General features: G+C 43.9%; 2 protein-coding genes across 4 annotated transcripts; both read right to left on the reverse strand.

The window, feature by feature from the left end:
* Nucleotides 1–131: 131 nt before the first annotated feature.
* Nucleotides 132–6,652, reverse strand: LOC106910478 (uncharacterized). 2 transcript variants are annotated; one of them, XM_088015570.1, is made up of 10 exons: nt 6,346–6,652; nt 6,195–6,260; nt 5,495–5,639; nt 5,268–5,392; nt 4,930–5,165; nt 4,605–4,720; nt 4,403–4,533; nt 4,095–4,339; nt 3,452–3,564; nt 132–3,372 (listed from the first exon to the last, which is right to left on the reverse strand). In XM_088015570.1, the coding sequence occupies exons 1-10, from the start codon at nt 6,572–6,574 to the stop codon at nt 1,965–1,967; spliced, it is 2,814 nt and encodes a 937-aa protein (XP_087871696.1). In that variant the 5' UTR covers nt 6,575–6,652; the 3' UTR covers nt 132–1,964. The 2 variants fall into 2 exon arrangements, with proteins under 2 accessions (XP_087871696.1, XP_087871695.1); XM_088015569.1 differs by having other exon boundaries at nt 6,195–6,266.
* A 1,140-nt stretch (nt 6,653–7,792) lies between these two features.
* On the reverse strand, nt 7,793–22,163 carry LOC106913340 (uncharacterized). 2 transcript variants are annotated; one of them, XM_088015556.1, is made up of 20 exons: nt 21,952–22,163; nt 20,271–20,393; nt 18,676–18,772; nt 18,410–18,522; nt 18,096–18,322; nt 17,183–17,295; nt 16,982–17,094; nt 16,509–16,738; nt 16,360–16,421; nt 16,167–16,264; nt 15,350–15,567; nt 15,189–15,277; nt 14,983–15,110; nt 13,796–14,028; nt 13,654–13,718; nt 12,928–13,028; nt 12,183–12,412; nt 12,019–12,077; nt 9,787–11,189; nt 7,793–8,437 (listed from the first exon to the last, which is right to left on the reverse strand). In XM_088015556.1, exons 1-20 carry the CDS (start codon nt 22,148–22,150, stop codon nt 8,415–8,417), a joined length of 3,924 nt encoding a protein of 1,307 aa, XP_087871682.1. In that variant the 5' UTR covers nt 22,151–22,163; the 3' UTR covers nt 7,793–8,414. The 2 variants fall into 2 exon arrangements, with proteins under 2 accessions (XP_087871682.1, XP_087871681.1); XM_088015555.1 differs by having other exon boundaries at nt 16,982–17,097.
* Nucleotides 22,164–22,188: the final 25 nt, after the last annotated feature.

The following is a 22,188-nucleotide window of genomic DNA, read 5'->3' on the forward strand; positions in this document are numbered from 1 at the left end:
TGCTGCCCGGATATTCAGCTGTTAGCTTGTCATTACTGCAAGTCTCAAGTCAGAGGCTTCTTCAGGTTAGTTGCTGCGCTGACTGCTAATGGAGATCCAGATTTAAAAGATAAATAACAGCAACGTAAAAATTTGAGAAGCTTAGTGTTTTATTGAAACGGGTCGATACAAAAACAGGACAGAACTGAACATCAGAACCGGTTTTCACCGTTTACACAGAAGCAACAGAAAAACAAAAACACCAGGAGAAAATCGGTCAGTTTCCCTAAAAATGTCACCGTATGACCTCTGTCCAGAGACCAGGGCTGCTGGTCCAGGTCAGTTTGTTTTCCAGCTTTACACACAGAACAGTTTACAACAGAAGATTATTGATAATTGATTCTTTATCGGTAAATTAAATGTATCTTCTTTACAGTGAAAAGCTTAAAGCAAAATGAAATAATTATTTCTCAGAAAATCAGAGTAAATCCGTTTTCGTCCCATTTCCATTCGTTCCATGAAATAATTCCTGACAGAATTCTGAATTTAAACCATCGGATGTCAAACTGGCTAAATCTTTTCTTTAATTACCGTTTTTATTATTTCTGCTGTTGGATTCCATCATTTTCTTTTTCTTCTGATGTGATTTTTATCGTTTGTAAACCGTACAAAAATCAACCAATCAAAACACAAAATGTGGTGGGAAGGGATTGAAATTGGTCTGAGTTAGCATTTAGCATTAGATTTGCTGTTAGCTAAATGGCTAATTTAGCAGAGGAGACGTCACACTGGGTGACAGAAGAGTAGTTGTTCAGCAGTAAAACAGGAGTTTAATATTTCAAAAGTAAAAGTTATATTTTTAACAAATTAGCCTTTAGCATAACTAGCGCAGTTAGCATTAGTGCCTAAATGGAGATTTGTTTTCCGTAACGCTGCCAACATTTCTGAATGTATTTTTATAGACTGAAATGAATCTTGCTTTACCCTGCTCAGCCTTCTTGTTATCTGCTGAAGTTATACTCTCTGTAATAGCCGTCATCTCTTCCCCATAATTTCCACACCAGAGTGTTGATGCTAGCATATATTAGCCACTTTAAGCTACAAGAATCTCCTGAATCTGACGAGAAACCATTTTGTTGTTGTCCTCAAAAAGAATGATACAAAATGATACAGCTGGAATGTTTTCTGTTTCTTTTGTCAACACAAAATGTTCACAGCAGAACTAAAGCAATAGAAAACCAGACTAAAGATTATCGTTGTAGTTTTTGATGTTTAAATCTGTTTGGATTTTAGCCTGTTCAAGTTGAACCACGACCTTTAACCCAATGTTTTCTTTGCAATGCTAACCAGATGATAGCAAAAAGCAGTTTCAACAAATTTAAGAAATCAATTATGTAGATTAAGCTGCTACAATGCTTGTTTTCTAGAGATACAGGACACAGTATTGGCTACAAACTAAGCTAGCAAAGATAAAAGCCTTACAGTCCTTTGGTTGGGTTTCCCCTCCAACAACTTCCACTCCGAAGAGTGTTGATGCTATTGCAAATTAGTCACTTTAAGCTAATAAAGAAAAAAAAACCAGATTCTGATAGGAAACCATTTTTATTGCCCTTCATGAACCCTGAGGACATTTTGCTGTGAGTTAAACCGTTAAGCTCAGTAAATGTGAGAAAATAAAACGTTGGAATGTTTTCTGCTTCTTGTCAACAAAAAAGTTAGTCAGTTAAACGAAAACCAGAAAAAATATTATTATTGTGGTTTTTGATATTTAAATTGGATACTTCTTTTCTCATGAGGTTTCCATTTTGGCCCGACCACGACCTTTGACCCAGCCCCTTCTGCAATGCTAACCAGATAATGGCTTATAACAGTTTCAACAGGATTAAGAAATCAACTATGCAAACAAAGCTGCTAAGATGCTTGTTTTCTAGATTTACAGGCCACAGCATTGGCACAAACAAACCAAGCTAACAAAGACAGAAACCTTAGAGTCCCTCAGTCGTTCTGTCTGTCATTAATTCGGTCGATCCTTCAGTTGCTCCATCGGTTGTTCCATCGGTTGTTCCGTCGGTCGTTAATTCGGTCGTTCCGTCGGTCGTTAATTCGGTCGTTCCGTCGGTCGTTAATTCGGTCGTTCCTTCGGTGACCAGCGGCTGGATGAAGGAAGTCGACGGTTCTTGGAAGAGGACATGCTCGGGATGGTAGCTCTTCATGTGAGTTTTCAGGCAGTGGCTCTGGGTGAAGGCTTTGTCGCAGAGGGAACATCTGTAGGGTCTCTCTCCGTTGTGGGTCCTCATGTGGACATTCAGGTGCTCCTGTCGAGAACACGCTTTGCCACACACGCCGCAGCTGAAGCGCTTGATGCCGAGGTGGCTCTGGATGTGGACGTTCAGGGTGCTCTTCAGCTTGAAGTGGCGGCCGCAGTGGGAGCAGCCGTACGGTGTCTCCCCGGTGTGAACCCGCATGTGTTTCTGGAGGTCATACTTGTTGAAGAAGCTCTTGCTGCAGACAACGCAGACGAACGGACGCTCGCCGCTGTGGGTCTTCATGTGCCCCATCAGGGCGTTGTTGGACAGGAAGGTCTTGCAGCAGATGTGACACAGGAACATCCGGTCCCTGGTGGTGTGGACCTTCATGTGCTCCTTCAGGGTATGCTCCAGCTTGAAGCGCTTCCCGCAGACTTTGCAGCCGTAGTGGCGCTCGTTTGAGTGCGTCAACTTGTGGCGAGTCAGAGACCTGAGGTCGCCGACGGACCGGCCGCAGATGTTACAGAGGTACCGGTCCCGACTCACGTGACTCTTCTTGTGAGCCGTGAGCTGGCCTCTGAGTCCAAACGTCTTTGGACACAAGTCACACTTGTGCGGCCGGTCTTCCACGTGGACCCAGAGGTGGACGTTCAGGGCGGACTGGACGGCGAAGGTTTTGCTGCAGTGGCTGCATTTGAACTGGCGTTCTCCCGTGTGCAGGGAGACGTGGTTCTTGAGGCCCGAGGCGGTGAAGAACCCCTTCCCGCAGTACGAACAGTCATGGATCTTTTGGTGAACTTCAAAATGTACCTTCATGTCTTCCGCAGAACTGAAGGTTTCTCCACACACCCCGCAGACGCTCTTGGGGTCTCCAATGTGCGCCCAGGCGTGTCTGGTCAGACCCGATACTGTCCGGTACCAGACGCCGCACACCTGGCACAGCACCTTGCTCTCCTTGCCGTTCTCCATGTATCGCCTGGGGCCTTTGTAGCTCCTTCTTTTTGGCTGTGGATCGTCTCCTTCCTCCAGATCTTCGGCGTTTGGTTCCCACTCATCGTCGTCGTCTCGCAACGCCTCGTTCTCCCCTCCAGAACCCACGTCGCTCGCCGCTGCATGCCCCGACCCTCTGCGGTCCAGATCCTCAGGGCTGCAGAGACACAACAAGTTAGGACAGGTCCGCTCCCTCCGGGGTTTGGTGACGGGTCGGTTCTGCTGTCAGCGGTTACCTTTGAAGCGGAGCGGTTTCATCCTCCAGAACCACACAGTCAGTGGGCTGAGGTTCGTCCTTTACCAGCTGGAGGTTCTGCTCCTCGTCTTCACTCTCCTCGCCTCCTCCTGTCTGAGGAGGAAATCAACAAAAGCTTCGACACTTCAAAACTCAGTTCAAAGTTTCATTCTGACTATTTCCTGGTTCCTGAATTTATCTGCAGGGCAGTTTGGCCTAAAAGTTGGACTGAGTGATTAGATCAGCCCAACAACCCTGGTGATTCAGCCGGGGGTCTCGGTTTCCTCTCCAGGGATCAGTTCACATGAAGCTGCAGTCGGCTGCATCAGAGCCGGTGATGCAGTAGATTTGGTGGAAAACGTCTGAATCACATGGACAGAACTTTTGCTAGAACCAGAAATTCAAGAAATAAAAAGTTGGTTGCAGAAAACCCTGAAGCATTAATCATAAACATTAGTTCTGCTAATGCGCTAAACCAACATGGTATTTAGCAGAAGCTAATGCTAAAGCGCTGAGCCAGCAGGTATACAAAGACAGTTGGGCTGTTCTGTCCTAACTAATGACTAGTAAATGTTGGTTTCTTTCCTCTGAGTCCTCTGCAGAGACGGGTTCATACTGCTGCAGCGACAGATGAGTTTTCATACCTTCAGTTTGACGTAGAGGACGGACTTCTTGGTCCCAGTGGACCTCATGCTCCTGTAGATCTCCTCGGGCGTCAGGGTGATTGTTTTGAGCTTCTGCAGCTTCCTGCTGCGGTCCGACTTGTACATGTTGATCTTTTTGTCGTCTCCAACCAGCTGAGGGAAGGTGAGCCTCAGCAGGTCCAAGAACTCAGCCTCCTGCATCCTTCGAGGACATTTCAGCTCCTGCACCGACGACGTCTGCAGCTCTGGAACAGGAACGACTTCAGCTGGAGAAGCTTCACCGCCATGAAGCAGAGCTTTACACTCACCGGTTTCTGTGGGAGCGTCTGACTGGTTGTCCTCCAACACACAGACTCTGAGGAAGTGATGAGCTGGTTCCTCCCCGGCGCGCGGCCGGCCCCGCCGCCGCCTCTGAGGCCGATCGACGGGAGACGACAACCTGCAGGACAACAGAGGAGGTGTGTGGAAACCCTGGAGGCAGCAGAGGGAGCCGAGAGCGGATCCGGTTACCTCAGGTTCTCCTCGGTTTGATCACTGGAAGGCGTGGCTGAGCTGATGCTCAACTCCTCATCCAGCTGATGAAGAACATCACTGCTGCTGCTGCTGCTCTGAGGCTTGACTGCTGTCTGCAAATGTTCACACAAAATGAAGAACCATGTCTAGGATCCAGCTAAATGTGATCCAGGACCCTGAATGGAAAATATGGGAACATTTAAGGCCTAAAATAAATATTATTACTTTGAAGACACTGCAAAAACCGGCATTATGAAGGGCCAACACACTATAACAGCAACATGTTCTGCTGAATCAGTGATGACGGGTTTGGAGCGGAAACCTTCAGGCGGACGTAGAGGGCGGAGTTCCCGCTGGACCTGATGGTCCTGTAGATCTCCTCAGGGGTCAGGCTGCTGACCCTCAGCGGATGCAGCTTCCTGCTGGTATCGGTTATGAACAGGTCGAACGGCTCTCCTGCAGCCAGCTGAGGGATGGAGGACCGCAGCAGGTCCAGGAAGTCCGACTCCTGCAGATCCCGAGGACAGCTCAAGTCCTGAACGGGACTCTTCTGAAACACTGGAACAGAAAACCAAACCTTCAGCTGTCGGTCAGATGGCTGAACGACCTCAGAACATTTCCCCTCAGGAGAACCCAGCACACGGTTCGTCTGGAGCGTACCGTTGTTGGAGAGCACCTCGGTCTCAGGGTTGTCCAGAACCCGAACCCGGAAGTCCAGGTGGGTCAGGGAGCTCAGAGGTTTACTGGCTCTCCTCTTCTCAGGTCGGACTCGGGATGGAAATGACCTGGAAAAGTCAGACATTCGTAAAAACAACTTCTGGTTAAAATGAAATCTGTCAGATGAATCAATCATTTTGTCCGTAGATGTAGAATAACAGATGTGTAACCTTGGTGATATCTCATAGTCTGGGTCTGTCAGATCCTCCCGTTTGGGTCTGGACCGCGGCGTCACCTGAACCACAGGCTGAATGTCTTCATCATGGTCATCATCACCGTACCACAGGAAGTCCAGACTCCCAGAGTCCCTCACATCTGGACGAAAATAAAAAAACGCAGTTTGGTTGGACTGGTGTGTGGAAACAACCAGACGATAATCTGTGTTATCAGTTTTCTAAAACATGAGCTTCACCTGGTCGCAGAATTTATCCCACTTAAAATATCAGCTAGTGTATGTTTTATATTATATTAATTTTTTATATTAACTTAATATTTCAGTGAACCAATTGTTTGATCTCATTGAAATATTTAGCTATCACTACATATTTATCAAATAAATCCAGTTTATTCATCTTTTACATTTAATCCAGACTGTTGGTTTTCACTGGTTTTAATTCAGATTGAGTTGCTGCTTTATAATATTTTTATTCAACTTGTTTTCCGTTTGCTGTTCTATATCTGTTTCTTTTTATAGATATTTATGTGCAAAAATGATTTGATGTTTGAGTCAATCTAAACCTAAACCACAAAGAGCTGCGATTAAAATGAGTAACTCAAGACTTCTTGTTGTGATAAATATAAAGAAACGTTAATTTTGAACCAGTTCAGTTCGGTATATGAACAGCGTTAAACCCAGTGAGCTGCTCCTACCTGCGTGCTGCCGCTGCTCCTCACCTACAACCACCACCTCATGGCTCTGCAGGTCCGGGAGCCCCGCTTTGGCTTCCCACAAACAAACATCTGATTAACATCCCAGCTGCTTCAATTCAGCAAAACTGCGCCTCTCCTGTCCACCACTGACCTCCTCTGTGCAGCTTGACCTGCGGCTGCAGCAGCTCCAGCTGCCTCCTCTGGCGGTCGATCTCCCGTCTGAAGCCCGACGCCTCCTTCTCGTAGTCGGCTACGGTCCGCTCCACCACCGCTATGATCTCCCGGGCGGCGGTGCTCAGCTTCTCGGTGATTATTCCTCTCAGGATGCCGCTCTTAGACATGTTGAGTGGATCGGAACCGCTGCTGCTGCAGTAAAACATCCTGGATTTCCCCTGTTTGTTAAAAACTTCTGGACGGCCGTTGGATAGATCTACTTCCGGTGCTTGGGGAGGAAAGACGTAACGGCTGAAAACTGGCAGAAAGGATCAGTGGCGCCATCTTGCGTTCGCCTCTACAGCTGCATCCGAAATTAGGACGTAATCTAATCATAATTAATCTAAAAAACAAACAAGTTAAACATTTTATATACATTAATTCGGTTTATTTAAATTAATTTCATTAGACCATGGTCTAAAATATGTATTTAATTCTTTATTTGTCTAATTTTAGCCAAATTTTTAAAGCTGTTCTAGACATAATTATAGCTTTGCCCCTCTTGTGACAATAAAAAATATTTTCTCTGTTTGTATCAAAAGCTTTTGGACGGCCATCTGACTTCCGGTACTTAGGGAGGAAAAACTTAATGGCTGAAAACATCAGTCTGCCTTCACCTCTGCAGCTGCAGTTCTACACATATGACAGCGTTCCTCCTCCTGTGACTGTTATACGGCAAAACTTAAGCAATCAATTTTATCTCTAAAGCTCCCTTCATGTTGGAGGAGGCTCGCTGGAAACGCATAATAACTGGTATTTCTGAACTGGGTTTGAACTCTCCAGGGTCACAGTCTGCAGGTTGAAATACCAAAGTTATAAATTAAAGTGAAACTGGTGGGAACCTCCCGTTTTCTCCCCTCTGTTGGAGGGCTGGTGGATATTAAAAGCTTTCACCTCTTCTTCACTCTGGGTTCTGCCAGGAGTCTCAGTGGTCTTTCATTAAAGCATCTGAAGACGTTCTGTGTTATTTTGGATTTGTTTATTAATTGAAACAGTGTCTCATATCAAAATAAGACTAATTAATTTATTTCCTTAACTCTCTGTCCCTCTGTTAATGAGTGTAGTAGAAAAGCCTTTATTTTATAATCGTCTGTCCAGTGCAGGCTTTCTGAGGGCTGCCTCTGATTGGCTGATCAGGCCCTCCTGGTGACTCCTTCACCCAAACTCCCACTCACAGAAATGCCAGGTGGCTCTAAAAAGTGGCCTTGGACACATTTTGATACATTTCAAGCCTGATTACAATATTTTAAATGTACACACACAACACAGCTTGTAAAGTGTGATAACTGAGAATATAATTGTGAATAATTGTGCCTTCATTTATGCCACTTCTTGTGGTCCAGTACACCGTTGAACCAAATGAAAAAACCACAGCATGGCAGAAATACAATAACTAAAAACTGAAGGATTTATTTAAAATATTAACATAAAGAACATTTCAAACAGAATTCAAAACAACAAGAAAAACTCTTGTCAGCTTCAAATCGTCTGGGTACTTAAAAAAAGTCACGGTTTCCAGAAATTACCCTAAAAATATGAAATCTTCATAAAACTCAATAATATCCAGGAATTTATGCTGAACCCGTTTTGTCACTTTTTATTAAGAAATGTCCCAAGTGAGAGGAACTCCCAGGAAAGAGAAGCTTCCACTTCACAGAGCTTCAAAACCAAAACCTGTCAGTTGGTCACAGTTTCAACACGGCAGCGAGGAGCAGCAGAGGAAATCCTCCTCAAACATAAACGAACAAACCAGCTGTAACAGGAACAAGAAGGACCCAAAGGAAAAACGTTTCCTCCTTCGCTCAGTGCGCCGGACCGAACCAGAACTCCGGAAACCCAACTCAGCCTGAGCGGACGCTTTTCTGACATTTTGTACCTGGATTCTGCTGAACGACGCCAACAGGAGTTGATATCCAGATGTTGCTGTTATGGTTTTTCAGTTTTTTGTGGTTCTGCTGCCGTTTTTCCTGAGTTTTCTTCTGCAGACGACGTCCAGACGGCTTCAGGCTACTTCTGCTCAGGATCGCCCCCTACAGACGGATTTACAACACACTTTCAATGATGCTTCATATTCTGACTGTTTAATTCAGGTTTAAATGGCTTTAAGCCGTATTTAAGTGTTTTCAGGGTTTAACTCAGTTTCTGCCAAATTAGAAAACAACAAATTGACTTAAAATGTAAAAAGTTTAAAATCATTTTATAATTTTGAGCTTCAAAATAATTTCAAAGTTCAGTTTATTAATCCAGTTTGTGACGTTTAATCCAGGCTGTTTTCTGATATTTTCCTGAACTCGTTTTCCGTTTCCTGCTCAGTGAACTTTTTAATGTTTGGTAAATTGTGGAGCATTTGGTCAGCTGCTGTAAAAGTAAACTCAGAAAGCGACCGATCAGTTTGTGATTCTCAAAACAGAAATAGATTCACTGAAGTGTTTTCAGACTCAAAACTTGTCGGCTTTTCAGCTTATTCCTTTTCAAAAGATATTTTGAAAAGGAATAAGCTTTTGAAAAGCTTATTCAAAAGCTTTTTTTTGAATAAGCTTTTTTTATCATCTTGTGCAACGACATTGTTTATGTTTAAACTCATCAGAAGAACTGAGGAGCTGCAGAACATTCTGCGTTTGCAGTGAATTCTTGTCGTCTTTTCTGGCTTTTCTCTGCGAGCTTCAGTCAGTTACTTATGATGAGAATAAGGAGCAAATGAGGAAGTTTCTTATTTGTTTTTGTTCTTAATATGAGCATAAAGTTGTAATTCCATGAGCACTCCACACCAAACTGCGTTAAAATGAGAAATACTGAGTGTCTTGTGAATCATGGTTTGTCATAAAAAACTAATTAATCATATGATAAATTAAAATAATTTCCATTTGCATGATTGTCATGTTTCCTTTTCTCCTGAAAACTGGATGATAAACTCAGGTTCCTTTGGTTTCCAGACATTTCATAATTCATTTTATTTGTTGTTTTGTTTATTTTGCATATTTTAAATGTCTTCCTGCTCCAGTGTTAAATGTTAAATGATGCTATGACCACTACACTAGTTGAAAATTATCTCAAAACAACAATATTATCATTTATCACAATAACTTCTGGGTCAATTTATCATCCAGAAAACTGTGTTATTGTGAGCGGTTTATAATGATTAAATTCTTTAAACAGAATTAAATGATTATGAGCTGCAGGACTTTGAAACGATTCTTTAAACGACTGAATCAGTTTCACAGACAGACCCAGAGCTGCTGATCCCATCAAGTCCATCTGAGCTTTTTCTCAAATTTAAATATTTTTCTCATCGTTGTGAGATTTTCTTCCAGCCAACAGTGAAACTATTCTGGTGTTTTCATGAATATAATGGCTTCAGTCTTGTGTTTTCAGCCGTTACCTTTGTGTCGGATCATGTGTCTCCGGCAGCCACTTCTGGTGAAGAACGTTTTCCCGCAGATCTTGCAGGTGTAGGTTTTCTTGTGAGTCTGTAGGTGTTCCTTGAGTGCAGCGTTGGAGTCGCAGCGCTGGCGGCAGACTCCGCAGACGAGGCCCTGGTTGTTGACGTGGCTCCTCCATATGTGTCTCATCAGGATTCCCCTCGACTGGTGGTACGTTTGGCACACTTCACACAGATGCTGAGGCTTCTGAACAGCTGGAGGCAAACTGCCGTCTGTGTTGGCAGCTGAAGGCCCGGGGGTTGAATTCTCCAACACCTTCCTTGCCTCTGCGCTGGTTTGCTGCGAGTCTCTTCCAGATACGTGAGGCTGAGGAGTCGATGAGTCTTCATCCCCGTCTCCATCGTCACTATCAACTATCTCCACCGCCGCCATGTTCTCCATCGTCTTCGCTGCTGCATGCTCCTCTTCATCTCCGTCTTCCGTTCTGGTTTTCTGCTGCTTTGCGTCTTGACCAGATACCTGAGGCTGGGAAGATGCTTCGTCTCCATCATCATCATCCTCAATGTCGATGATTTCCACCTCCTCTGTCTTGCCGTTCGTCTCTTTGTTTGGTGAAAGCTCAACTTTTTTCTTCTTTGCCGTTTCCACAGCTCCTGTCTGTCTCTTTGCATCTGTACCAAACGTCCAAGGCTGCAGAGACCAGACTGTGGCGTTTTTATCACCTCCATCCTCACCATCAACTATTTGCACCGCTTCCATCCTCTGGTTTGTCGATCCAACTTCCAGTTTGATTTCTTTCTTCTTCTTCCCCTTCTTCTCTCTGTCCTTCCTCTTTTCCTTCTCTCTCTCCTTCTTCTTCTTCTTCTCCTTCTTCTTCTTCTTCACGCGTTTTTTGCTCGTGTCTTGCTTCATTTCATTCTCCGGCCTCCTGGGGTGAAACGACGACAGTCGGGAAGACTCTGCGCTTCCAGGGTCGTGGTAGTCCTCACTGTCCTCCGTTTCGCCATCGTCTCCCTGGCTGTTCGCCGCCTCGGCTGCAGGTTTCTGTCCCGTTGGGTCTGCAGGTTCAGTCTTTGTTTCTGGCGCTGAACTCTGCCCAGACGACCCCGGCTGCGGGAGACCGAGAGAGAGCTTGCAAACCAGAGGATGTTGGTTGTACCGTTCATCGTCGCTGTCGTCCGTCCGCTCGTCGTCCGTGTTTGCCGTGGGTTCAGGATGTTTGTCCGTCTCCTGCACAGGAGGACCGCTCTGTTTGGCCGTAACGGTCTCCAGACCCAAGACTTCGGTGGACTTCACATTTCTCTGATGGTCGTTGTCCTCACTGTCTTCGGTGTCAACGTCCTCACTGGACGCTCCGCTGGACCGACTCTGTGATGTTTTCCTTCGTTTTATTCTATTTTTGCTGCAGGTGAAACATAAGTTAGCATGGCTAAAGGAAGCTTTGCATTAACATGAAACATGTCTGTCCACAGCGTATTAAAGAGGCCCTGCCTATAAGATACCAGATGGAAACAATCGCTCTGCAGCCGCCTCACAAACCATCAAACACTCCAGTGGTTAGCAGGAGCTAATGCTAACGCGCCAAGCCATCCGTTTAATTCTTACACAACTTAAATGGTCTACAGTTGACTTAGATTTTTATGTCTGTATCTTGTTGTCTGGTTTCATTTCTTTTGTTCCTGTATGTTTCTTGTTTGTAAACAGGAAACTGACCTGCTGCGTAAGCAATGTCCGTCTACTTCAAAATAAGAGCATCAATATAAGTTATCGACTATTCTTAACAGTCAATAACCAAAACTTCAACAAAGGGTCAAACTTTATCAACGGAAAGATGAGAAAACAGCCAAGCGAAGTGCTAAGTTAAGGATTTAGCGCTAAGTGTTAGCTAACAGTTAGCTAAAGCGCTAACTGTAAAATTAGCTCCACTGTTAGCAGAAGTGAGTCCAACACTGAAAGTTTACAACTCAGACCTGAAGATGCAGATTTTGTTCCTATAACCTTTGAAAAGGTTATTTTTTAATTATTAAAGGAAAAAAACATTTTTCTTGAACAGAACTCAGCTTTCGAACCGAATCTGAATCTCTTCTACGAGTACGAACGTAAACCCCGACAAACCCCGGCCTGGTTTGGTCTCAACCTCTGCAAACCGAGCGCCGCATCTTCACGCTTCGTTTCATATTTAAATCCCCACAGAGATCCGACTACAGCCTGGACTGATTTTCAGGACTTACCTGGCAGGAGAAACGTCGACGCGACTCCGTTTCTCGCTGGTCTGGGCGTTACGTTGCTCCTGGAAGAGTTTGAGACCCGAATGAAGCCGACACCTCCCCACCTGAACACTGAGGCCTGGCCATGCGCTGCTGGAGCCTCACAGGACAGAGAAAAGGCTTCTGACCTTCAGGCGGATGAAGAGCAGAGACCCGCTGGCTGATCTCAGGGTCCTGCTGATGTCATCCGACGTCAGATTCTGCAGGTTGATGGGCCTCACGTCGCCGCCGAGACCGGTCAGGAAGTCCAACGCTTCTCCAGCCAGCTGAGGGAAGGTCGTCCGCAGCAAGCGGAGGAACTCGGCCTCCTGAAGGGAGCCGGGACACTGAAACCTCAGGATGGGGCATTTCTGCAACACTGGGAGGAATAAAGACAGCTGGTCACCATGGAGACCTGAACACGCCGAACAGAGACAAAACTGTTCTTTGGACCTGAAGAGGAACGATCCAGTCATAGATCTAGAGTTATAGAGTTCTTCCAGCTGGAGACCAGAGATCAGGCTGACCTCTGACCTCTGACCTGACCCTCGGGTTCCACAGTGGGCCTTCTACCAGCTGCAGAACATTTCCAGGACCGGAGGACTAAAGTCTCATCCAGGCTTTGATTCCTGCAGCTTTCAGCTTCTATGCACCACAAATCTGGAGCAAACGTCCAGAAAACTGTAAAACTGCTGAAACACCGAGAGCCTTTAAATCTAGACTAAAACCCAGGTGATTAATAATCAATGAAACATTAATCAATAACCTGACGTGTAACAACGACAAAATGTCATATTTAAATTGTTTCTATGATGCAAAGCTCTTTGTTCTGCCATGTTGCTGAAACCTGCTATATAAATAAACTTGATTGATTATTGAAAGCTCTGAGTTCACCTAGAGGAGAGGCAACGTCTATCATGGGGTCGGCCACGATGCAGATCTTCAGCTCCACCAGGTCTTCTGGGTCAGAGGTCGTCCTGCTGGGTGACTGAGTTCTGACAAAATAAGAGGAAATGGAGAAATTAGTCAGAAATCAAAGAGTTTAACTGGGGATGGAGATTTATAAGAAAAAATCAATACGATTCCAATATCACTGCATGTCATCACGCAAATACGGCACATGGCACGGGAACCGATCAGCAGAACCGTTAAGCAAGCAGCTTAACGAGTCCAAGAAACTGAACTACTGCGAACCAGTTCCTGTAGAGAATCAGTTCTTATAGAGAACCAGTTCCTGTAGAGAATCAGTTCTTTTAGAGAATTAGTTCTTATAGAGAACCAGTTCTTATAGAGAACCAGTTCCTGTAGAGAATCAGTTCTTATAGAGAATCAGTTCTTATAGAGAACCAGTTCCTGTAGAGAATCAGTTCTTTTAGAGAATTAGTTCTTATAGAGAACCAGTTCTTATAGAGAACCAGTTCCTGTAGAGAATCAGTTCTTATAGAGAACCAGTTCCTGTAGAGAATCAGTTCTTACAGAGAACCAGTTCCTGTAGAGAATCAGTTCTTATAGAGAACCAGTTCCTGTAGAGAATCAGTTCTTATAGAGAACCAGTTCCTGTAGAGAATCAGTTCTTTTAGAGAACCGGTTCTCCAAAAGAACCGGCTGTTCCTGACTCACCTGGCCTGTGGAGTTCTTGGACGAGGATCTTTAGATTCAGCGGCTTCTTTCTGAGGAGGATTCTTCTAGAGTTTCATAAACGACGACAGAGTGTGATTAAATGTCTCCGGTGTGTGAAGGGATCTGGTGGCGGCTGACGTACCAGCTGCTGGACGCAGATGACCGAAGCCTCCAGGGAGTCGATGGTCGTCCTGATCTCCTCTGGATTCACGCTGTTCAGGTTCAGCTGCAGCATCTTCTGGCCTTGAAGAGCAAAAACCCTGAAGGGCTGATCTGAAGCCAGCTGAGAAAACGTGGATCTGAGGAAGGCCAGGAAGTCCGGCTGCTGCAGACCTCGGGGACATGTCAGCACATGGATCGGAAACTTCTGCAAAACTGAGAAAACAAAGAAAACTCAGCCAGTCAGCTGTTAGCTAACCTCTCTGTCTCTATTGTAAGTTTTTAAGAAAACGATTATTTACCAAATGACCAGGAGTTTAAATAAACTACAGTTAACTACTGAGATGAGATTACTGGAGCTTTTTAACTCTGAATCGTTAAGTTAAAGTACAACAGGCTGAAAAAAGAAACTGAAGCATTTCCTTTAAATATGGGATTCCCCAAGGCTCCATGCTTGGTCCGGTCCAGTTCTCACTCTCAAACCGTCTTTGGGATCCATCCTTAATGAGCAAAATGTTTTTGTTTTGTTTTTATAGAGTGGGAAATCTTTCTTTTCAGATTCTCATTAAACTTGAAGCATATTTTGCCTCTGGGGGAACGTCAGTTTAAATTCAGCAGCTGGGGATGCAGCTTGTTTGCATGCAGTGAACCTCGTCACTGGAAGGACAAGCAGCTGCTGCTTTTCCTGGAATAAATGAGAATAAATGAGAATCTGCAGATTTGTGTGAAGTTTCTGGAAATCTTAGAGGAGTGCTGCTGCTGTAACCTTAACTCATGCATCTGATTACTGATCGCTTTGGACATTTTGTGTTACTGTGCAGTATTTTAGTTTTATTTTACTTTTATATTTTTCTCTGTGTGAAGCTACATGCTTCGATTATCTGCTGTTGCACGTTAAATTCTTTTAATTTTTAATATTTTCAGCCTGTTTGCCGTGTTTTGTCGCCTTGTGCCTGTGATGGTGGTGAAATCGTTTGTCGGCTGTAACGGAAAACGAACCGAACCGTCCAGAGTTCATCTCAACACTAAACTGTAACGTCACACCGTCATGGTGTCTAACCGAGAGCTCGCAGGTTTTCTCTGAAAGCTGTGTTTCTGATTTTACTTTCACATGAGAGATTTCTGCCTCTCTAAACTGCATCAGAAACAGAAAAGGGCAGAAATAATTACGGAGCTGCGGGCTGAAGGTGGAAGAAGCTCCTTCCTGAGAGGAAAACGAATCCATCTGGGACTCCTCCAGGTAGCAGACGTTCAGGTTGATGTGAGCGTCGTCGTCTGCTGGGTCGGGGTTTTCATTTCTGGAGGACAGAAAGAGGAGGATTAAAAGCTGATCAGATGAAACCGATCAGATTGTCTGGAAACTGAAAGGTTTTTACCTGTTGCTGGGCGTGGCTGGATGTGAACGCTCTCCATCCTGGTTATTCTGCTGAGGCTCCTCTGCTCCATCACTGGGTTCCTCTGGATGCTGAAAGGAAAATGTTTCCTAAGTTATCAGGTAACCTGAGGGGTTCTGGCTGAGTCCGCCCTGCTGCAGTACCTGGAGCCGCAGGTAGAGGGCAGACGTCCCGGCCGCCTTGCAGATCAGCTCAGGTGTGAAGGACGTCAGGTGGAGAGGCAGCAGCTTCCCGCTGCGGTCGCACCTAAAGGCTTCAAACAGCGCCAGCTGTGGGAAGGTGGACCTGAGCAGGTCCAGGAAGTCCGATTCCTGCATCCCACGGCGACACTCCAGTTTGTTCAGACGATACTTCCTCAGCACTGAAACACAAACAACGTCAGCAGGACAGGGAGGGAAACGGCACACAAATTAATAAAGACACATTTGGTAACACAAACTTGTTCAGGGGAAAATAGAAACATATTAATGTATATTTATGCTAAAAACTCAGCTAAGAAAAAAAAGCTTCATGTACTAAAGGAGCTTTGCACCAGAGAACGTATGAATAAAAAATAATTCCTCCTCCGTTGTCCAGCAGAATCAGTTATTTGCTTTGTGAATCCATTTCATATTCATGCACTTAAAACATTGAAAATAATAAAGTTTTCTTGTGAATTTTAGCGTTTTTCAAAGTGACAGCCTCAGAAAGTTGGAGAGAAGATGAGAAAAAATAAACAAAATTAAAGCTAATCCATTTCTTTGTTTAATCATAAAATCTGTTTTGAGTCATTATTTTAAAATGTCTTCATCTTTCTATTGACAGATTATCAAATTCGTAAAAAAAAAAACTTAAAAACTCGTGTTCATCTGGAATCAGAAGCTGTGGCGTTTATGCTCAGCTCATATAGTATTGATTATTGACAGAGAATAAAACGAGTAAACGCCTCCAGGCTCCTCGGCCTCCTGAGCTTAAATTCACCTTCTGACGTGACGACGTCGATGCCGGAGTCCTCCAGGACGTGAATCCTCAGGTTGATGTGGGTGTCTGTTTCGTTGAGCTGAGGTTTGTTTTCTTTTCTGAGGAAAAAACAACGTTTAGAAAACTAAACATTGCTTTAAATAGCCAAAAACAGGAAGCAGAAAATTATTGTAAAAAAATTATAATAAGTCACTTTTTTCTTGGTGCGTCTGCCAGCAGATCTTTCAGTCTGGACTTGATGTTTCCCCCTACAGACTAAAGAGAAAAACCCATTTTCAGAGACCGGAGCAAGATGGCTTCCTGTTCAGCCATCTTGAACTGCTTTGGCGCCAGCTGCAGTACCTTCAGTCGGATGTAGAGGGCAGAGTTCCCAGCAGCGCTGCTGATCTGTTCAGGCGTCCAGGACTCCACTTTCAGAGGCAGCAGTTTCTTGGTCTTGTTGGTGATTAAAAACTCAAACGTTGGCGTTGCAGCGGCCAGCTGGGGGAAGGTGGACGTCAGCAGCTTCAGGAACTCAGCCTCCTGCATCCCACGGCGACACCGGAGCTTCTTGGACTTGTACCTCTTCAGCACTGAAACGGAGCAATCAGGAACATGAAACCCTCCAAGACCTACTCTGGGTTTAGCCTGTAGCGTCTGATAGCCAGAGGCGAGCACCGCGAGCTACAGAGTTAGCCGCACTAACCCAAAAGCACTAATCAGAAACATTATTTCTGCTTCAGCTAATGTGCTGTACAACATAGTAATTAGTGGAAGCTAATGCTAAAACGCTGTAGCAATGTAGTAATTATTAGAATTACTCAGTAAATGTTTACCGGTCTTTGACAGAGCCACAATACGGGGATCCTCTATAACGCGGACCTTCAGAATGATGTCCTCATTATGACCACGCTGATTTTCAACCGGCCTTTCCTGAAGAGTCTCGTTTCTGCTACGGGGAAACAGAAAAGATCGAAAGTTTTAGGTGAAATGCAGACTTAGACGATTCACCGTTTACAGTGTTTGTGTTTTCTCACTTGGCGTCGGGTGCAGGCTGAAGCTCCATGGGCGGAGCATCTTCATCGTTAAAGTCATCATCACTGGTCTGCATAGGCTGCTGACGACTTCCTGCTTCCTGCTCAACTGGACACTAAGAGAGAAGAAAGCTTTTTAGCTCTGTCACAACATAGCAGTTAGTGGAAGCTAACGCCAAACGGCTAACCAACATAGATGTTAGTGGAAGCTAATGCTAAATGGCTAACCAACAGAGTAGTTAGCAGAAGCTAACGCCAAACGGCTAACCAACATAGATGTTAGTGGAAGCTAATTCTAAATGGCTAACCAACAGAGTAGTTAGCAGAAGCTAACGCTAAATGGCTAACCAACATAGTACTTCGTGGAAGCTAACGCTAAATGGCTAACCAACATAGATGTTAGTGGAAGCTAACGCTAAACGGCTAACCAACATAGATGTTAGTGGAAGCTAATGCTAAACAGCTAACCAACAGAGTAGTTAGCATAAGCTAAGGCTAAAGGGCTAACCAACATAGTACTTAGTGGAAGCTAACACTAAAGGGTTAACCAACAGAGTAGTTAGCATAAGCTAACACTAAAGGGTTAACCAACAGAGTAGTTAGCAGAAGCTAACACTAAATGGCTAACCAACAGAGTAGTTAGCATAAGCTAACACTAAAGGGTTAACCAACAGAGTAGTTAGCAGAAGCTAACACTAAAGGGTTAACCAACAGAGTAGTTAGCAGAAGCTAACACTAAACGGCTAACCAACAGAGTAGTTAGCAGAAGCTAACACTAAACGGCTAACCAACAGAGTAGTTAGCAGAAGCTAACGCTACAGTGACATTCCAACATTATAATTCTAATTTTTCCATCACTGATCAACCTGTTGGTCAATGAAAGTGGAGCTTTCTGCTTTATGGTTGGGTGCAGTACCTTCAGGCGGATGTAGAGGGCAGAGTTTCCCGCTGCGCTGCAGATCTGCTCCGGTGTGAAGGACTGCACCTCCAGAGGTTGCAGCCGGTTGGTCGGGTCGGTGATCAAGAACTCAAAGGGAGTGCTGGGGGCCAGCAGAGGGAAGAAGGACCTCAGCAGCTTCAAGAAGTCGGCTTCCTGCTGCCCTGAGCGAAACTTCATCTCGTGAACCGAGTACTGATCATCCACTGGAGCGGGGAGACGGCAGCCATGTTCCGCTCAGACCAGAGCAATCAAGCCCAGAAACAGAACGTGGGGAAGAAGAGCATCCCTACCTTGGTCTGAGACCTCCTCAATGGTCCAGTCGGTCAGGATGCAGATCTTAAGATCCACACAGTTTTCCAGGTTTCTGAGATGAGAGGCGACCATATTGGTCCCATCAGTCAACCTGAGCAAAGGACACACAGTTAAAACCTGGACAGACTGACTCATCTGGACAGGAGACTACTGACACCATCTGCAGGTTGCTGGAGAGTTTTTAAAGTTTTTAAAGTGAAACAGATAAAGACGTTTTCATCAGAGGAAGATTTAACCTCCTGACCTCGAGGCTTCGTCAGGATCCGGCCTGTCGTCCGGCTGGTCGTCCGTTAGCCACCCGGTGTAGGAGACGATCGTTGGGGTCTCAGGATCCTCCAGCTCTGGACACAAGTCAGCAACAACAGCCACAGAATTATAATACATGGAAAAATATTATAGAATAACCAGAAGCTAACATCTGTAATACGATTAGCAAAATCACAGGGTTTCTACAGCTTTTATTGATCATTGGATGATTATTATTACAAAAAAAAATATGTTAATACGCAAGTTAATGAATAAAAAAGCTACTGAATTAAGAAAATTAAAAAAAAAACAAATAAAAATATAATTTAAACTAAAAACGTAAGGAGGAAAAACCCAAAAAATGTAAATAAATTAATTAAAAAGTAAAAAAAAAAAAGTTTTTCAGGTTGCCTTTAAAGGATCAAACTAAAAAGAAAAGCTCTAACCACAATAACAAAATATGAATAAATTAAACATAAAATGTAAAAAATAATTTTTATATTTTGTAAAACAGAAAAAATAAACAAGAAACATGAAAAGTCAAAAATATATGTGCAAATATAAATGAACTTAAAATTAGTTTTAAAAGATGTTTAAAATACTTTCCATGTTATCTGTAAATGATTAAACTAAAAAGAAAAATGTTATTTAAAAATACAAATAAAACTTGTTTTCAGACTTCATTAAATAAAACTACAGTTTGAATTATTGTTTTGTTATCAGTCTTACATCAGCAGCTTTATGTTACTAGATGTTTTTCATCCAGAGGAGGAATTTGTTAAAACTGTGTGAAGACAGGATTCCTGAACCTCAGCATGTTTTTACAGGTGGTGTCTTAATCTTCTCCAGCTGTAAAACTGTCTGGGTGTAAATTTAGTTTCTGGTTCCCGCTCTTCGTCTCCAACCTGAACAGCCCCCTGCTGTGAGGGCAGGAAGTTGTTTTCAGCCCCTTCCTGCTCATGAAGGAGACGTACTGAAGGTTTTCAGATCACGCAGAGCGGCTTGGAGACGCGGCTCGCCGTGTTTCTCCTTCTGCAGACGTTTCACCGGTAAATAACGAACGTTGTCTGTGTGGGTCGTTCACGTGTGTTTAAATCAACAGAACTAAAACTTTCTGCAGCTTAATATTAACTTAAATGACTTCATAAAGAATACAGATATTTATTCTTTGAATAATTGCACACATTTCCAGAACAGAATTAAATAAAAAAATTTATTTATGCAACCATTCTTTGTTATTATGTTGGAAACTATTAAACATTTTTTACATTTTTGCTGTTGCAAAAATCAGCATTCTATAGGCAAAGGTTTCATTCAAGTTTAATGTTTATCTTTATTTGAAAATCTAAAAGTAGGAAATGCAACTGTGGCCCTTTAAAAATAAAAACTATTTATGTTGGATTTTTTTGTTAGACGTTTGCTTTTTAAAAATTTTTGCTCTCGTTTTATTTAACTGAACTAAAGGCAAAAATAGTAAAGTGAAATCAAACAGTTAATAATTACGATATTTGTGTATTAATGCTGTGTTTTAAATGGTTTACATATCAAAGCCGTTTCTTATAAATAAAATCCGTCTGTCTGATGAAGTCGTACTTATTTGACTCGTCTGTCCCGCGCCGTCCCCCCATCCGTCAGCGCCGTCCCCCCATCTGTCAGCGCCGTCCCCCCATCCGTCAGCTCCTTCAGCGCCACACAGAGGGAGCAGCATCTGGTCGTCTGGATCAGAAATAATCAATATGATCATTAATATTACTGAACACAAAACACACAAAGTTCAATCAATAAATAGAACATAATCCAGTGTGTGTGTGTTGATCTGTGTGTGTTGATGTGTGTATGTGTGTGTGTGTTGATGTGTGTGTGTAGGTGAATGTGTGTGTAGGTGTGTGTGTGTGTGTGTGTGTGTGTGTGTGTGTGTGTGTTATCAGGACCCTCTCAGAGTTTAACCTCGGTCTGATGCAGATCAAACCGTCGCCTCTATCTGCTTCTCTTTCCTCTTAAATCGTTTCTAAACCAGCAGCAGAGACGTGACCCGTTTTTATTTCATTGCAAGCATTTTACTGCAGGGAGTCCAAAGTGCGGCCCGGGGGCCATTTTTGGTCCTTGGACTGATTTTGTGCGGCCCCCCAAATGTGTCTCAAGAATGATCCAACTGTGGTCCGTTCAGCAGGGCTGCATATTTCTAATATCCTTGAAGATATGCAAACATAACGCTCTTCCCTCCTCACCCCCTCCTGTTATCTGTGCAGCTGTGGAGCTGAGCGCTCCCAAGGACATCATGCCTTCAGAGAAGTCCGATAAGAACACCTTTATCGGACTTCTGCAGGAGGCCCTGCCATTGCAGGGGGGCCGCAGGAAGCGGTATGGATAAAAAACCAAAACAATGTGTGCTGTGTGCGAGTGGATGGAAGAGTATAACAGGGAGTCTCTAAGAATCTCTCTACGCCCCCAACCCCCGACACATCGTTCAACCAGACTACCAGACTCTAACTCTCTCTATTTGTAATCCATACGGGGGGCCAGAAAAAGTTTGGGAACCACTGCTTTAGGTCAACATTAATAGATTTTTTTTTTATTTTGCTCTTTCCTTTTGTTTGTTATTTTGTTTGTATTTCCTTTTAATTCCTGTAAAGCACTTTGTATTGCCTCGTTGCTGAAAATGTGCTATATAAATAAAATTACCTACCTACCTCCAGATCCTGCAATTAACCCAATTTTAAAAATTAATCTAGTCCCACCACAAAGTGTTTTCTAAAAATGCTCTGAACTGCCCCAAATTAACATTTCGTAATATGGGAGAATTTTAACAATCAAAACAAGAAAATTAAAAAGACATGATTTTGTTTCTGCAGATAGATAGATAGATAGATAGATAGATAGATAGATAGATAGATAGATAGATAGATAGATAGATAGATAGATAGATAATTTACCCACAGGTTCCGCTAGGAGTCGCTGTTTAGCACCAATTAACCATCTCTGTGTTTCTAATAAACAGACCTGCAACGTTTGAATAGGAACCGTTATTCCAGGAGCGGTTATCTATTTAAAATGTTTCAGTTGCATTTTTACAAAAATGCTACAAATTTCCGTTATATTTTTGTAGAAATTAAACAGAAAATTCCCCGGCTTTACTGCAGCTGCCAAAGAGATGCTCGCTGGTTTCGGCTTAATGTTGGAAAAGTTTGGTTGAATTTCAGCAGGGCGTCAGGAACTACATCATATATTTCTGCTGAACCTGGCTGACAACGAGGCTTCCGGGAAGATAACCGACCTGTGGGCTCTTCTTTAACCCGAGGCTGGAGCAGCTCCAGTTGGCTCTTCAGACGGTCTATTTCCTCCCTCAAGCCCGAAACCTCCTCCTCGTACAGGACAAAAGTCATCTCCACGTCCGCCAGGATCTCCGAGGCGGCCGTGCTCAGCTTCTCCGTGATGACGCCCGTCAGGCGGCTTTTGGACGCGTTGTAATCCATGTAATCCGTAGGACTAGCTACATCGGAACAAACTGGCG

This window comes from Poecilia mexicana, unplaced genomic scaffold (assembly GCF_051168715.1).
Source record: "Poecilia mexicana isolate PSO_F unplaced genomic scaffold, ASM5116871v1 scaffold_18, whole genome shotgun sequence".
NCBI lineage: Eukaryota > Metazoa > Chordata > Actinopteri > Cyprinodontiformes > Poeciliidae > Poecilia > Poecilia mexicana.